We start from the raw sequence: 15,599 nt of genomic DNA, 5'->3' as shown, positions 1-15,599 counted from the left end.
CTGTGATTGGTCAGCAGAATGCTTTCTTTGGATTGGGCATGCCTGGTACAACTACTGAGCATTCAGCTGACAAATCAGCACCTTCTGCATTTCAGGCTCAGCCCAAATTCTTGATTTCGCTGTGCCTCACAGATATAGCTCTAGCAAAAGCACTAGAACTCTCTCTCTCTCTCTCTCTCTCTCTCTCTCTCTCACACACACACACACACACACACACACACTCAGCTGTTTGGAGCTGACAGTGCACCCCTTTGAAGTTGCCCACCTGCAGGCACAGTTTGGAATCAAAGCATACCCCAAAATTGATTCCCACCTCCCACCCCCATGCAGACAGCCTGTCGAGGAAAAATATCCATTTGCGGGTTCAGCTTGAATTCATTTTTAGCATTATTCCCATTTCTCCCGTAACATGCTGTTCTGCCCTTCAGATGTTCCCACCAGCATTAAGCTTTCAAGATTTGGCAAAATCAAAGAACACACACACACACACACCAGACCCTCTGCACAAATGGAAGTTTCATTAGAGAGAAGACCCAAAATCTCAAAACATGGCCGAGGGAGTGAACGCTTAGCTCCTCAGATAGGGGTTTTCAGGACCCATCCTATTCCCATGACTGTAATTCGTTTGAAGTGTTGTGACCTGCCCTGGGACCTGGAGGCGAAAGTGGGCTATAAATGTAATAGTAGCAGCAACTACAGCATACGAATATAAAAAGAGCCCTGCAGGATTAGGCCAAAGGCCCAATCTAGTCCAGCATTGTTCTCATAGGGCAAAGCCCCAAAACGGGACCTGAGTGAAACACCATTCTCTCCATTTATGATTCCCAGCAAGTGGAGTTCAGGGACATGCAGGCATCCACCCAATTACACGTGTTCAATTCACACGCAACTGCGCACATGCACAGGACTTGCTCTCAGGATGGTGCAGGCCGCGCAGAAGCTGCTGATGGCCATCATCACCCAAGGGCCCAAGCTTGTCTCTGCTGCTATCACTTATTCAAAGCCTCACCTGGCCACTTTTTGGTACTGGCTCCCTCAACTCCTGCTGAAATTCCTAAGGCTACTGATGGCATGAAAGGATTGCTGAAGAGCATGCAGTCTAGCCACATCAAACAGCTTGCTGTCACGAAAGCTCTAAGGAACGGCTTGGTAGCTAGGTAAAGGTAAAGGGACCCCTGACAATTAGGTCCAGTCGTGACAGACTCTGGGGTTGCGGCGCTCATCTCGCTTTATTGGCTGAGGGAGCCGGCGTACAGCTTCCAGGTCATGTGGCCAGCATGACTAAGCCGCTTCTGGCAAACTAGAGCAGCACACGGAAACACCATTTACCTTCCCACCAGAGCGGTACCTATTTATCTACTTGCACTTTGACGTGCTTTCGAACTGCTAGGTTGGCAGGAGCAGGGACCAAGCAACGGGAGCTCACCCCTTCGTGGGGATTCGAACCACCAACCTTCTGAGGTTTAACCCACAGCGCCACCCGTGTTCCTTGGTGGCTACTGAAGTGCTAATGTGGTTTTACATTGGTGAAATCATAGGCAAATGTGGCCTGGTTGGCTATGATGTTTGAAAGTTTTTGGTTTTTTTAGTCCTAACAGTGTCTTATTATTAAATTACAGCACTGAGATGAAATTGTGGTGGTATCTACAAATATCATTCTGACTGGGGCAGAATCAGATAATGGTGATGTGAATGCTGACAAGGATCCCTAAAATACTCCTTCTCTTCCTCCTCCTGTTGGGGAGTAGGGCAGGCACTATATATCACTTGGGAAGAGAGGCAAACTAATGCCAGTGTACTGGAAGAAGCAAAGATCACCAGTGTTGAAGCAATGATTCTTCAACATCAACTTCGTTGGACTGGTCATGTTGTGCGGATGCCTGATGATCGTCTTCCAAAGCAACTACTCCATTCCGAACTTAAAAATGGAAAGTGTAATGCTGGTAGTCAACAAAAGAGGTTTAAAGACTGTCTCAAGGCAAATCTTAAAAAATGTAGCATAAACACTGATAACTGGGAAACACTGTCCTGCGAGCGCTCCAGTTGGAGAACAGCCTTTACCAAAGGTGTCATGGGCTTTGAAGACGCTCGAACTCAGGACGCAAGGGAGAAAAATGCTAAGAGGAAGGCACGCTTGGCAAATCCACACCGTGATCAACTCCCGCCCGGAAACCAATGTCCCCACTGTGGAAGGACGTGTGGGTCCAGAATTGGCCTCCACAGTCACTTATGGACTCATTGTTAAAACCGTGTTTATGGAAGACAATCTTACTCAGCTACAAGTGATCGCCAAAGAAGAAGAAGTGGTTGACTATTCAAATAAATGCTATACAATGAAAAAAGTAAAAAATGAACAAAACTGTGCATATGCGCAGGAAATTGGCGGCGGGGGGGGGGGAGACCTGAAGAGTCTCAACAAAGCTCTGTGGCAACTCTGGCGGGTGAGGAGACCCTCCCCAGAGCCCACCTCAACTGCCTTCAACAGGGGAGGTAAAACATAACCATCATGGCTAGCGGTCACCAAATGCTTTTGCATAACAGCAGCTGCCCAGCTGCCAAGGAAATGCCAGCTTCAAAATTTGCCATTGCTAAGAGTACAGTTGCTTAATTGCTCAGCAGTCCTCCGGGTCCTTAGGATACTCTCCTTTCATTTGCCTTTGAGCAAAATCCCAAGGGACTTCTTTGTGCTTTCATTCCACACACTGGCTCACTTACTATTCATTAAAGTTTGCTTTTCTCACTCAGCTGCTGTTTAAAATCGCTAGCTCTGCAATTTCACAAGCCACCATCAAGCGCTACTTTTATGTCATGGGCACAAGGGTGGGCGAGGACGTTTCTGGCCGAGTTGTATTTTAGGGGCTCAAGGGCGAAGCCACACACACTGGGCCGCAAATGAGAAAAGTCTGACAGTACAAATTAGAGAAGAGTTTGTGCCGCTGTTTAAAACGGAACAAGACGCCAGCGACGACAACCAACCCTGCATGCAAATATTAATATCTTCTTGCACAAGCTAGACGTGCTAATCAGTGTTTACAGAAGGATAGCATTAGGATTCTTTGTTCATAAAACACTAGTAATGCTGCTTTGGCATCTTTGTTCACAAAGGGGTTTCTTCTACGGTATAATTAATTTTCAGGGAAACACTGATTAGCGTAGGCCAAATTTCAAGCACTCTGGTGCGTTCCCCTTCCCTTGCTAACAGAAATGGAGGCAAGCAAGTTGAGAGGGAAGCCTCCTCCTCACCCCAGATAATTGTGTGCAAACTCCTACCACCTTATCGTATGCATTATCCAAAACCTAGAGCACAGAGCACACATTTACTGCAGAAGTTTGGGTTACTGTAGAGGATTCTTAATTGCCCGCTGCAGCCTATGGCAAATGTCTCACTCCCAAGGCATTTGAATCATAACGCTTTGCCTGCCAATAGCGTAGGAACCCGAGGAAAATCACATGCCCCCTGCCGTTCTTAAAAGCCCTGCTGCACCTATTTAAATCTAACAAAATTGCCATTGGGGCAGGGTGGCAAGACAGTGCAGTGCGTTACAGCTCTCTTTATTAACTTAATATAATCTAGTCTGCTTGGTGTGAAATTTTAAACTTAAATCTTGAAGCCGAGCTGCCTGCAAGGTGGAGGAAGGAGTCTCGTAGGTGCACTGGAACTGCCACTTCGCAACTGGGAAGGAGTCTAAACAGAACAAGAGGCTTGCATAATTTGCCACAAGGTTTCCTGATCACATCCATCTTCCAAGGACAGGATGCTTGCTGGAAAGAAATGTGTGCATGTTGCTCCATATCATCCACCAAACTTCTGCTTAGAACATGTCCACATGTGTCATTTAGATACCAAGCTAGGCTAATGGTGCTGCTACAGCTTGGGACAAAAATACCGAAAGAAATGTCTCATTTATTATATTCCCAACCAACAGCATGTTCTGCAGGAGAGGACCTGCTGCAGATACCGCCTCATCCTTCCTTTATGATGTAGGAATTGGGTCTTTAGCGTGACAGCACCTATTCTTAAGCCCTCCTTCCCGTTTACACATCAGAGAGGCCCCCTGAAGTCCTTCTTTTTCCAACAAGCCTCTTAAGTGGAGATTTTAAAAATCTCACTCTCTACCTGCATTGGATTTGAAGCTGTTTTCATATATGCAATGGCTTTAACTGCATTTTTTTTTTTTTACACAGGCAATGTTTTTTATATATAAGAAGTGGCTTTCTATAGGATTTTATTGCACCGTGAAATCGCTTTGAGGTGCTTCACGGGAAGCAATTCATAAACGAAATAAACAATCATGATGAAAACAATATATGCGCCGACTAGTTTCAGAGCTGTTTAACTGCCATGGCTCCTCACCAATGTGCCCTGTAGCTCCACAAAGGGGCTGTCCTCCTCTTCACCCTACGATTCATAGGGAACTGCCTTATACAGTGGTCAACCTAGGTCAGTAGTGTCTAAACTGATTGGCAGCAACTCTGCAGAATTTCAGACCAGGGTCTCTCCTATCCCTGCTGTCAGGGAATGGCTGGACGCTGAGGAGTGGTGCCTGGGAAGGAGTGGGCACTGGGAGAAACAGGGTTTGAGACTGACATGGGAGAAGTCAGAGGCAGGAGAAGCTGCAGGCCTGGAGAGCAGGTGCAGGAGGAGGGGGAGGTTAGGCTGGTGTGGAATCAAGGGCTTCCACACCTCCTCCTCCTCCTGCTGCCACTCCTCCTGTTCCACTGCCTCACAGGACCTTCTTCTCCTCCTCCTTTGGCGATCACTCGTAGCCGAGTAAGATTGTCTTTCATAAACACAGTTTTAACAGCGAGTCCGTAAGCGACTATGGAGGCAAATTCTGGATCCACATGTCCTTCCACAGCGGGGACATAGGTTTTCAGGAAGAAGTAGATCACGGTGAGAGTTTGCCAAACATGTCTTTCTCTTAGCTCGTTTCTCCTTTTCGCCCCAAGTTACTGCCTCTTCAAAGTCCACGACACCTTTGGTAAAGGCTGTTCTCCAATTGGAACGCTTGCAGGCCAGTGTTTCCCAGTTGTCTGTGTTGATATGACATTTTTTAAAAATTAGATTAGTATTTAAACGTCTTCTGTTGACCACCAGTATTTTGCTTTCCATTTTTAAGTTCGGAATACCTCTGGTTACGTACTTAATTTGTTCCGGAGGTCCGTTCTTAACCTGAAACTGTTCTTAACCTGAAGCACCACTTTAGCTAATGGGGCCTCCCGCTGCTGCTGCGCTGCCGCCGTGCGATTTCTGTTCTCATCCTGAAGCAAAGTTCTTAACCCGAGGTATTATTTCTGGGTTAGCGGAGTCTGTAACCTGAAGCATATGTAACCCGAGGTACCATTGTAGTTGCTTTAGAAGACGATAATCGGCACCTGCACAACGTGACCCGTTCAACGAAGTTGATGTTGAAGAATCATTGCTTTGACACTGTTGAACTTTGCTTTGACAATGGCAAGTTCAGTGACCGAACCTCTCTGTTGCTGCAACTGCCTCATCAGGTGCACACCTAGGAGTAGCTGAGAGACGTCGTAGGACTGAGGGACATGCCTTTTCCTAACTTGTAAGTGCGCTTTTGGCAATGTTTAGTCGTTTAGTCGTGTCCGACTCTTCGTGACCCCATGGACCAGAGCACGCCAGGCACTTCTGTCTTCCACTGCCTCCTGCAGTATGGTCAAACTCATGCTGGTAGCTTCGAGAACACTATCCAACCATCTCGTCTTCTGTCGTCCCCTTCTCCTTGTGCCCTCCATCTTTCCCAACATCAGGGTCTTTTCCAGAGAGTCTTCTCTTCTCATGAGGTGGCCAAAGTATTGGAGCCTTAGCTTCAAGATCTGTCCTTCTAGTGAGCACTCAGGGCTGATTTCCTTAAGAATTGATAGGTTTGTTCTTCTTGCAGTCCATGGGACTCTCAAGAGTCTCCTCCAGCACCATAATTCAAAAGCATCAATTCTTTGGCGATCAGCCTTCTTTATGGTCCAGCTCTCACTTCCATACATCACTACTGGGAAAACCATAGCTTTAACTATATGGACCTTTGTTGGCAAGGTGATGTCTCTACTTTTTAAGATGCTGTCTAGGTTTGTCATTGCTTTTCTCCCAAGAAGCAGGCATCTTTTAATTTCGTGGCTGCTGTCACCATCTGCAGTGATCATGGAGGCCAAGAAAGTAAAATCTCTTACTGCCTCCATTTCTTCCCCTTCTATTTGCCAGGAGGTGATGGGACCTGGCTTTTGACAATAAAGAGTTAATTCCTCATCCTGGACATTCCTGGGATCTTCTGTATGCAAAGCAGATGCTCTATCCCTGCCAGGCAGTGTAGACAATACTGATTTAGATGAACCGATTGCCTAAACTCGCTAAACTTCCTGTGCTGCTCTCTAATCAGAAATGGATGCTCAGATACTTATTTATCATCTGCTGGAGGCAATGGATCTGACACCTCTCTAGATACAGCACTGGATTTCTTTGTGCGATTAAAACATAAAAAGAATGGCACATACAGTTGACTAGATCCCTGTATTACCGTACGCCTGCTGCTCACTCCCTTTGTATTTGGGAACCTGTCACTTTCCATTACTCACCCTTCTTTATTACTTGGAGAGAAGCACGCAGTAATCTTAAAACCGAAGCATCTCAGCCCGAGATGTCTTGTATTTTTTTTTTAGGGTGGAAAATAAAACCCAGCTTTACAGTTGCAATAAAAATATGATTCTCTACAGGTATATAAAACAAAAAAAAAAGGAGGGGGGAGGTTTCACTGCCCATCAGAGGCAATTAGGTCTCAAACGACTAAGCTCTCATAACGACTAAGTTAGAGCAGTTCTGCAATAAAAGATCTGTGGCCCTGATCAAGCTTGCACAACACAGCCCCTCTCTTTTGGAAGCGACTTGCTATTCTAAAACCTCTGGGGAGGAAAATGTAGCAGCTTGCTTAGTTGCCTGAGGGATTAAGGACTGAACATGAACTCTCTCCCCCCCCCCCGGCTTCCTCTCATCTTTCCGCTAAAGCTCCCTCCACATCAAAATAAGTTTCTTTATAAGCTGCTCCCACCCTTAGGCTGAAGGAGGCATGCCAATTTCAGCGGTTGTGGCGATCACACAGGGTCCCCGGACATCTCGCCGTCTACTGATCCCTATGCCACCACTTTATTTCTCGCTGCCACCACCGAGGCCCTACCTGGTACAATACTGAGTCCAGTCAGGGTTAAATTGGAACATAAACTTCTGTTTATTTATTGCAGTTTAACATGCGTGTGGTTTCATAAACAGTATCGGACAATTACAATCATGGAGTGCCTATCCAGACCTATAACTTCCGCTACCTGCTCTCACTCACTAAACCACCTCTCAGATATTTACTTGTCTTCCTAGCCCCTAACTGTTCCTGACTCAGCTTATTTCGCTACACTAACTCAACCTACCCACAGACTCTATCCCAATTCACTCCCACTCCAACCAACCTCCCAACAAACTCCTCCCTTCACCCCTCCCAGAGCTGGTTTTATAGTCCCTCTGACTCCACCCCCCTGGGTTCTGATTGGGTAACCTGTTTAACTATTTCACCTCCAGCACTCTCATATGTTAACGTCACAGCGGTTTCATAGAATCGCAGAGTTGGAAGGGCCCCCCAAGGTCATCCAGCTCAACGCCCTGCAATGCAGGAATCTCAGTTAAAGCATCCATGAGAGATGCCCACCCAACCTCTGCTTAAAAAACCTCTGAGGAAGGGGAGTCCACAACTTCCAGTCTTTTTCACCTATTTGCCTGGTCAGGAAGGGATAAGTGGGCAGATAAATGAATTCAGATTTCACCAGAAATTAATAACAGGATTAATTTTTGTGAATGGATTTGTTCTTCTGAGATACACCCTCAACTAACCCCCCAAAGATGGGAATTTAATGATTATTCCTCAATTCCTTTTTGATTGACGCCTGAATTCGTTGTTTGCGATACCGTATATATATATTCCTGCATTTTTCTGTGGGTCGTTTCACACACAGTCTTTTCAGAAATGATGTTTTGAGTTGTCCCTAAGGAAACATGCAAGTTAAAATGTTTTTACACAGAAAAAAAGAAAGGAAAATTGCTTAGTGTGACTGACAAAACTCTTTTGTGAGAAAGACAGTACTGAGGGTTTTAGAAATGTTACTTTTTGAGACTGTACTTGCCAACAGGTCTACGCTGAGTAAAACTTAGTTGCAATACCACCCCACAAATTGGGCCTCAGTAATGTTACACCTGCATAACATTAAAGTCAACACATTGCAAGAAAGAAGTTTAAGGATGTGTTGAATTGTACCCCGGACAGGAAGTTCACACACAGGACAAGGCAACATTAACTGTTGTCTCTTTCTACATTCCTGATAGCCACACGATAATGGGATGATTGATTGATTGATGGTGGCGGGGAAGAATGAGTTGATTTTCTTTTGCTTCATTGTGAATCAGGTTTTGTTTTTTTTTTTTAAAAAAGGTGAAATTTATACTTTTTATCTCATTTTCATTTTTAATTATTTTGCTTCCTGATCTTTCGTGGATGCTTGGATTTAGTCCTTTACTATGGATTTTCCTTGTATTTTTTAGCAGCTGATTTTTATGTGGCAATGTTTCTTTAGTTAAGTTTCATTTAGTTAAGTAAATAAATAGGTACCGCTCTGGCGGGAAGGTAAACAGCATTTCCGTGCGCCGTTCTGGTTCTCCAGAAGTGGCTTAGTCATGCTGGCCACATGACCTGGAAGCTGTACGCTGGCTCCCTTGGCCAATAAAGCGAGATGAGCGCTGCAACCCCAGAGTCGGTCACGACTGGACCTAATGGTCAGGGGTCCCTTTACCTTTACCAGCTGCTGAAAACTGCAGGAGGGGAGAGTGCTGCTGCACTCTGGTCCTGCCTTCATGCTTCCTACAGGTTGGCCACTAAGAGAAAAGGATGCTGAGCTAGACAGGCCCCTGGCCTGATCCAGTAGGCTCTTCTTATGTGAGTTTTCACCCCATGCCAGCCTACTGGTGGCAATCAGTTCTACTCACTCCACCAGCTCTAACAAGAACCAAGTGCAGCACATTACGCTGTAGTTACAGAACTGAAAGTGCAATTAAGGTGCCAGGCCTCCTTCAGCACCCTGCATTTCACTTATTGCAATTCCTCCATCTGCCCACCCCAGAAATAATTGAAACCCTGCCGAAGGATACTCATGCTGCTTTGAAATTCAAATTTCAGCCCACATGGAATTGTGATCCGAGTTGTTGCTAGGTGCCTTCGGCGAGCACCTCGGCTTTCCTCCCAGTAACGATAAGCGAAAACTGGCACGCTATTGAAAATGCTCTAACCCTGGGTTCAACAATCTGCTGACCTCAGTACAAAAGTTAATTACGTATGGGATGCAATTTCAAGCTGCTCTCGAAAGCGACGGAAAAGAAAGCAGGTTCAGAAAGGCTGCAAAATGTTTTACGAAATCTGAAATGCAGAATATGAGTATCTTCACTAATAGTAAGCCATGAGCTAGTGGCAATAGGAACACTTCGCACAGTGTATTTTTTTAGGAATACACCTATGATGTACACGTTTGCAAACAAGTACCTCATACAGGGGGACGCAGGTGGCGTTGTGGGTTAAACCACAGAACCTAGGACTTGCTGATCAGAAGGTCGGTGGTTCGAATCCCCGCAATGGGGTGAGCTCCTGTCGCTTGGTCCCTGCTCCTGCCAACCTAGCAGTTCGAAAGCATGTCAAAGTGCAAGTAGATAAATAGGTACTGCTCCGGCGGGAAGGTAAACGGCGTTTCCGTGCACTGCTCTGGTTCACCAGAAGCGGCTTAGTCATGCTGGCCACATGACCCGGAAGCTGTACGCCGGCTCCCTCTGCCAGTAAAGCGAGATGAGCGCCGCAACCCCAGAGTCGTCCACGACTGGACCTAACGGTCAGGGGTCCCTTTACTCTTACATCATACAGGAGCTGTGACTAACTGCAAATCCCCATAGATTACACATGCAAATTGAATCCTGGCTCTGGGCAAAAGAATGATTAGATGGCACACAAAAGCAATGTTTTGGCATTCAAACAGGGGCAAGTGGTCACTCATTGGAAGTTTAAAAAAAGCATTACACCGGCACTTCTGAAAGTGAAAGGCGGGTTCGTCAGGGACATATGACATACCAGGCAAGGGAAATGAAAATAAAATCCTCCGAATGCATAGTTTGTAAAAAGTCTATATATAAACAATCACATAATTTTTCAAAGGAGGGTGTGAAGTAAGATGATGGGCGTAAGAAAGAGGCATGACTGGCAAAGAGATGTGGTTTGAAGAGAGTCCACAGAGCCTGGCAGAGAGGCCTGCAGGGCTGTATTTGGTTATTGGGTCTGTATTCCTCGTCCCTGGATGACATGAATGCACCAGGTAGAAGAAATCCCTAGCTAATACACATATGTAAACAAGGCAAAGGAAAGGTGGGATGGATTCCAGGCTACTTATTGCTTTTCCAAGAGCAGAGAGTCAAAAGTTGTTTTGTTCATGGCTTCGTTACCGGGGTAAAAGAACGCAAATTAGAAAAAACATTTGCAGAAAACCCTCTCTTTCTCTCAAGCTTGGACCAGATGACTCTTGGGTCCCTTCCAACCCCACAATTCTATAATTCTAGTGGCTAACCTAATGGTTGACTTTGCAGCTTTGCAACCTTTGAACTCTATCCAAGAGTCCTTTGAACTGGGCGCTGTGGCAGAGCCAAAGGAATAGCACACTTTTCTCCGCAGCTGTAATAACGCTATTTCAGAATTCCCCAGCTCCCATTACGAGTGAGTTATAGGCAAAGGATGGCAAGACCAGAAGCATTTTGTGTTTAAGGTGTGAATCCCTGCAGATTTTTTGCAGTGCTTACCTCAATCACTCTGGAGTCGAAATCTTCATATGTTTCTGTCAATAAAGAAAATTCAAGTCAGAGATGTACAACTCACATACACATAAATGCATCGTCTCTCTCTATATAGCTGTATAAAATGTTATCTTTCCTAGGTCTGATTCAAGCAGGATCAAGCCATGCAGAGTTCCCAGGGAAGAGGGACTGATTATTAAACCACTACGGGAAGCATAGCTCTGTGAAGGAACCAGGGCTCTCCTATCAACTCTCAGCACCCATAACAAATTACAGTTCCCAGGAATCTTTGGGGGGGGGGGGAAGCCATGACTGGCACAGGTAAAGGTAAAGGTAAAGGGACCCCTGACCATTAGGTCCAGTCGTGACCGACTCTGGGGTTGGGTGCTCATCTCACTTTATTGGCCGAGGGAGCCAGCATACAGCTTCCGGGTCATGTGGCCAGCATGACGAAGCCGCTTCTGGCGAACCAGAGCAGCACACGGAAACGGCGTTTAGCTTCCTGCCAGAGTGGTACCTATTTATCTACTTGCACTTTGACATGCTTTCGAACTGCTAGGTTGGCAGGAGCTGGGACCGAGCAACGGGAGCTCACCCCGTCGCAGGGATTCAAACCACCGACCTTCTGATCGGCAAGTCAGAGGCTTGTAAAAACTGCAGGGTGCCCCCTGACATTCCTCTGGGCAATGATTACCTTATATGGTAAAAGGGTAATAAAAACTTGACCGGATGAGGTAACATGAGATTGGCAAACGGCCATGCGGCTGGACAGAACAAAGGACAATAAAAAGTTACCCGAGAGGAGAAGAAGTCTGAACGAGCTGCTCTCTCATATTAGGAAATATTACTGGCTTTCTGCGTCTTTATTTTACGCTAAAGAAGTGCCACTTGTAACGGCAGGCTCCAACATAACCCACAGCGCCACCCGTGTCCCTCTGAAGTGGCATAAGGTAAAGGTAAAGGTACCCCTGCCCGTACGGGCCAGTCTTGACAGACTCTGGGGTTGTGCGCCCATCTCACTTAAGAGGCCAGGGGCCAGCGCTGTCCGGAGACACTTCCGGGTCACGTGGCCAGCGTGACATCGCTGCTCTGGCAAGCCAGAGCCGCACACGGAAACGCCGTTTACCTTCCCGCTGGTAAGCGGTCCCTATTTATCTACTTGCACCCGGAGGTGCTTTCGAACTGCTAGGTTGGCAGGCGCTGGGACCGAACAGCGGGAGCGCACCCCGCCGCAGGGATTCGAACTGCCGACCTTTCGATCGGCAAGCCCTAGGCGCTGAGGCTTTAACCCACAGCGCCACCTGCGTCCCACCTGAAGTGGCATAATGGTGCTTAAAAAGGTATAGAGGAGATGGGGCCCAAATTTCAACTCCGCTTGTGCATTTGCATTTGTGGCAAAGGAAAGAAGAATGGGGGAGACAAGGAAGGCAGTTTTATGAACGCGGTGAGTCCCAATGTTATTGTGTTTCTCCTGCTGCTTCCCCACTGCTAAAAGCTCTGCAAAGTGTTAAAACTAGCATGCCATGTTAGGAAGCGAACAGATTGCATACAGACAATGACATTTTCGGCTAAATTTAGAGCTGCCTCCTTGCACATGCTATCGGCCAAAGGGATACCGTAAGCTGGCTGTGCAGTCAGGCGTAGATGGCCGGGTGTTTTAAGGTCTAACAGGAGCAGCCAGGCTATAAACGGCTCACATGTACCGTGCCGACACCACAGCAGGGTATTGTTTTAGAAACGAGAATGCTGAGTGACCAACTATCAAACGGTTTGCAAGGATGCAAATCAAACAAATAAACGGGCTCAGGTCTTATCCAACACATGTTGCTTGCACAGAGACAGAGGGAAGTTGTGTGGTTGTTGTTGTTTTTTTTTTTTTGGGGGGGGGGGGGAGAGATGCACGACCACCCCAGGCACTTCAAATCAAGTCATGTCTCAGAGTTAACAGCCATCTTGCTCTGCATTTCAATTGAAAAGGCTGCCGGGGTGGGGAGCCTGTAATCAGTCAGATGCAATCACTGCAACATCTCTGAAGCGTTAAGGGAACAGCGCTGAGCCAAAGTACCTTGCACAGACCGGGGTTCTAAATGCTGGCCGCACAGCACCCATTCCCACCCAGTTCTGCCCACTGCAGGTGTTAGGGACTTGCTCCAGGAAACTGATGGGGCTGCAGTGGATGTGCTGGAAATGAGGACAGCATTCTGCAAGGCTGCCAACTCCCACTGGCAGGCAAGCAGAGCATGGCAAGCGGCATGTCACATCAGACACATCGCTCTAAAACACCAGAAACCTCTCAAAGCGCCATAGCTCAGCGGCAGAGTGCATGATTTGCATGTAGTCGCCCCGGAGTTCCATCCCCGGCACCTCCAGCTCAAGAAGATAAATTGTCTGCCAGAGACCCTAGAAAATCACCGCCAGCCAGAGAAGTACTTCTGCGTTAAACAGATCGACTGCCCAAGTCACTGTACAGCCTTCTATGGCTCTTTAGGCTAACGAAGGAAGGACCACGGCTCCGTGGAAGAGCTTTGCACGCACAAGGTCTCGGGTTCAAACCTTGGCATCTCCAGGCAGGACTGGGGATAGCTCCTGCCTGAAACCCTGGAAAGCTGCTGCCGGTTAGTGTATGCAGTATGGAGCTAGATGGGCCAAGTATAAGGCAGCTTCCTAGGTTCTTGTTATTATATTTTCTTGGTGTTGCTTTATCTGTATATTTTTCAATTGTCCATTGCAAACCGCGTTGAGCAGTCAGGCAGGTTGCCCACATATTTTTTTTAAGATAAAGTGGTACCTCAGGTTAAATACTGAATTCGTTCTGGAGGTCCGTTCTTAACCTGAAACTGTTCTTAACCTGAAGCACCACTTTAGCTAATGGAGCCTCCTGCCGCCGCCGCACCGCCGGAGCACGATTTCTGTTCTCATCCTGAAGCAAAGTTCTTAACCTGAGGTATTATTTCTGGATTAGTGGAGTTTGTAACCTGAAGCATATGTAACCTGAAGCGTATGTAACCTAAAGCGTATGTAACCTGAGGTACCACTGTACTCATAAGTTCAGATGACAATTTATAGTTATGGGATACAGAAAGTACCCCCTCTTTGAATTCTGTGATTTTACATATTGGGACATAATAACAACCACCTGTTCCTTAGAAGGCCTTAAAATTAGGTAAATGCAACCTCGGACGAACAACAACACATGACACATTGCACTGTATCGTGATTTATTTAACAGAAGAGAGTCTTGAGGGCTGGACAGAGATGCCTGGAGGGCCATACATCACCTCCTGAACCCGAGGTTCCCCATCCCTGATCAAACTGTAGCTTATAGAAACCTTTTCTTAAGGGAGTTATTAGCAACCCCAATAGCGCCTTAAGAAAAGCAGATGTTCTACCACTGAGCTACACAGACATGCACAAATAAAACAACTAGAATGCACCTAGTTATCTTACCTCCAGTAGGACTTGGATCCGGGGGTCCTAGGCTGATACCTCCCCAAGATCTTCCAGTCCATCCTCTCTCCCTCTTCACCTTTATCTTTCTTTTCCTGTCAAACTCTTCCCGCAGACGGAGCTTTTCTGCTTGCACCTTCTCCTGCTCCTCTTTACCCCGCTGATCAATGGCCTGGACTGCTCCTTGTTTCAGTACCGGAGCGTTGAGGCCAGGCCAGAGGAAACCTGAGCGTCCTAAGGCAGATGGAGAGCACAAGAACGACTTAGGATACTTCCCAGATCACAGCTGAAGCTGTACAACAAGCATCGTCCGGTGTTAAAATTCAACTGCTTTTTAGGATGAATGGGGTGGGGAGCTAAGCTACAATTAAGGAAAACAGCATGCACTAAGTATATTGATAATAAATACATTTTATTTCTCTGTTTGTGGATATATAACCTGCTTCAGCTGACAAAGCAGTGCACTGAGATAGAACACAGAAGAGGATGATCTCAGTGAACCAAAAGCAATAAGCAACATTTATTTAGCCAACTTGGGGGTGGGGGTGTCCCATTCTGGGACTGGGGGACCGGATGTATTTCAAAACAAATAAAAATACAGTACGCACAGGTCTTGCTTTACAAACATTCGCTATGTGGAAAAAAATCACTTATGCAAACATGCGGAATTACAGTGGTACCTTGGTTACAAACTTAATTCATTCCGGAGGTCCGCTCTTAACCTGAAACCGTTCTTAACCTGAGTTACCACGTTAGCTAATGGGGCCTCCCGCTGCCGCTGTGCTATTTCTGTTCTAATCCTGAGATAAAGTTCTTAACCCAAGGTACTACTTCCGGGTTAGCGGAGTCTGTAACCTGAAGTGTTTATAACCCGAGGTGTTTGTAACCCAAGGTACCACTGTTGTACCTGAACCTCACTGTGCACACTGCAGAATCAGATATTCACACAGAGTATTTTTTACTTTCTTGTTTACACACCTCCTAGACTTAGCATTCTGTGGCTAACTATGATCTCCTGGAGCTGGCTGATTGTGTGTGTGCCCTCAATAGGGTTTCAAATTATTTATATGTATTACTTCTGCAAACTATGGGGTCCCCCCAAGCATGCAGATATCTCGCTTTCGTATCTCAGCAGCCCTGGTTTGGTGTTGAGTGCTGATGGGAGTAGAGCTAGAGTTCACTCTTAAAAGGTAAAGGTAAAGGTACCCCTGCCCGTACGGGCCAGTCTTGACAGACTCTGGGGTTGTGCGCCCATCTCACTCAAGAGGCCAGGGGCCAGCGCTGT

At 46.6% G+C, this 15,599-nt stretch overlaps 1 protein-coding gene across 1 annotated transcript in view; it reads right to left on the bottom strand.

The window, feature by feature from the left end:
- The window catches only part of MRPS5 (mitochondrial ribosomal protein S5), a 47,582-nt gene that overhangs the window by 20,823 nt on the left and 11,160 nt on the right, over window positions 1-15,599 (bottom strand). Inside the window, exons 4-5 of the mRNA XM_079968898.1 lie at window positions 14,315-14,548; window positions 10,874-10,908 (exon numbers count right to left, since the gene is read on the bottom strand). Of these exons, the coding sequence (XP_079825024.1) occupies window positions 10,874-10,908; window positions 14,315-14,548 (269 nt within the window). The remainder of the gene's footprint in view (window positions 1-10,873; window positions 10,909-14,314; window positions 14,549-15,599) is intronic.

The sequence above is a fragment of the Podarcis cretensis genome (genome assembly GCF_951804945.1).
Source record: "Podarcis cretensis genome assembly, chromosome: 3".
Taxonomy (NCBI): Eukaryota; Metazoa; Chordata; class Lepidosauria; order Squamata; family Lacertidae; genus Podarcis; species Podarcis cretensis.
This window is presented reverse-complemented; position numbering and strand designations above follow the sequence as displayed.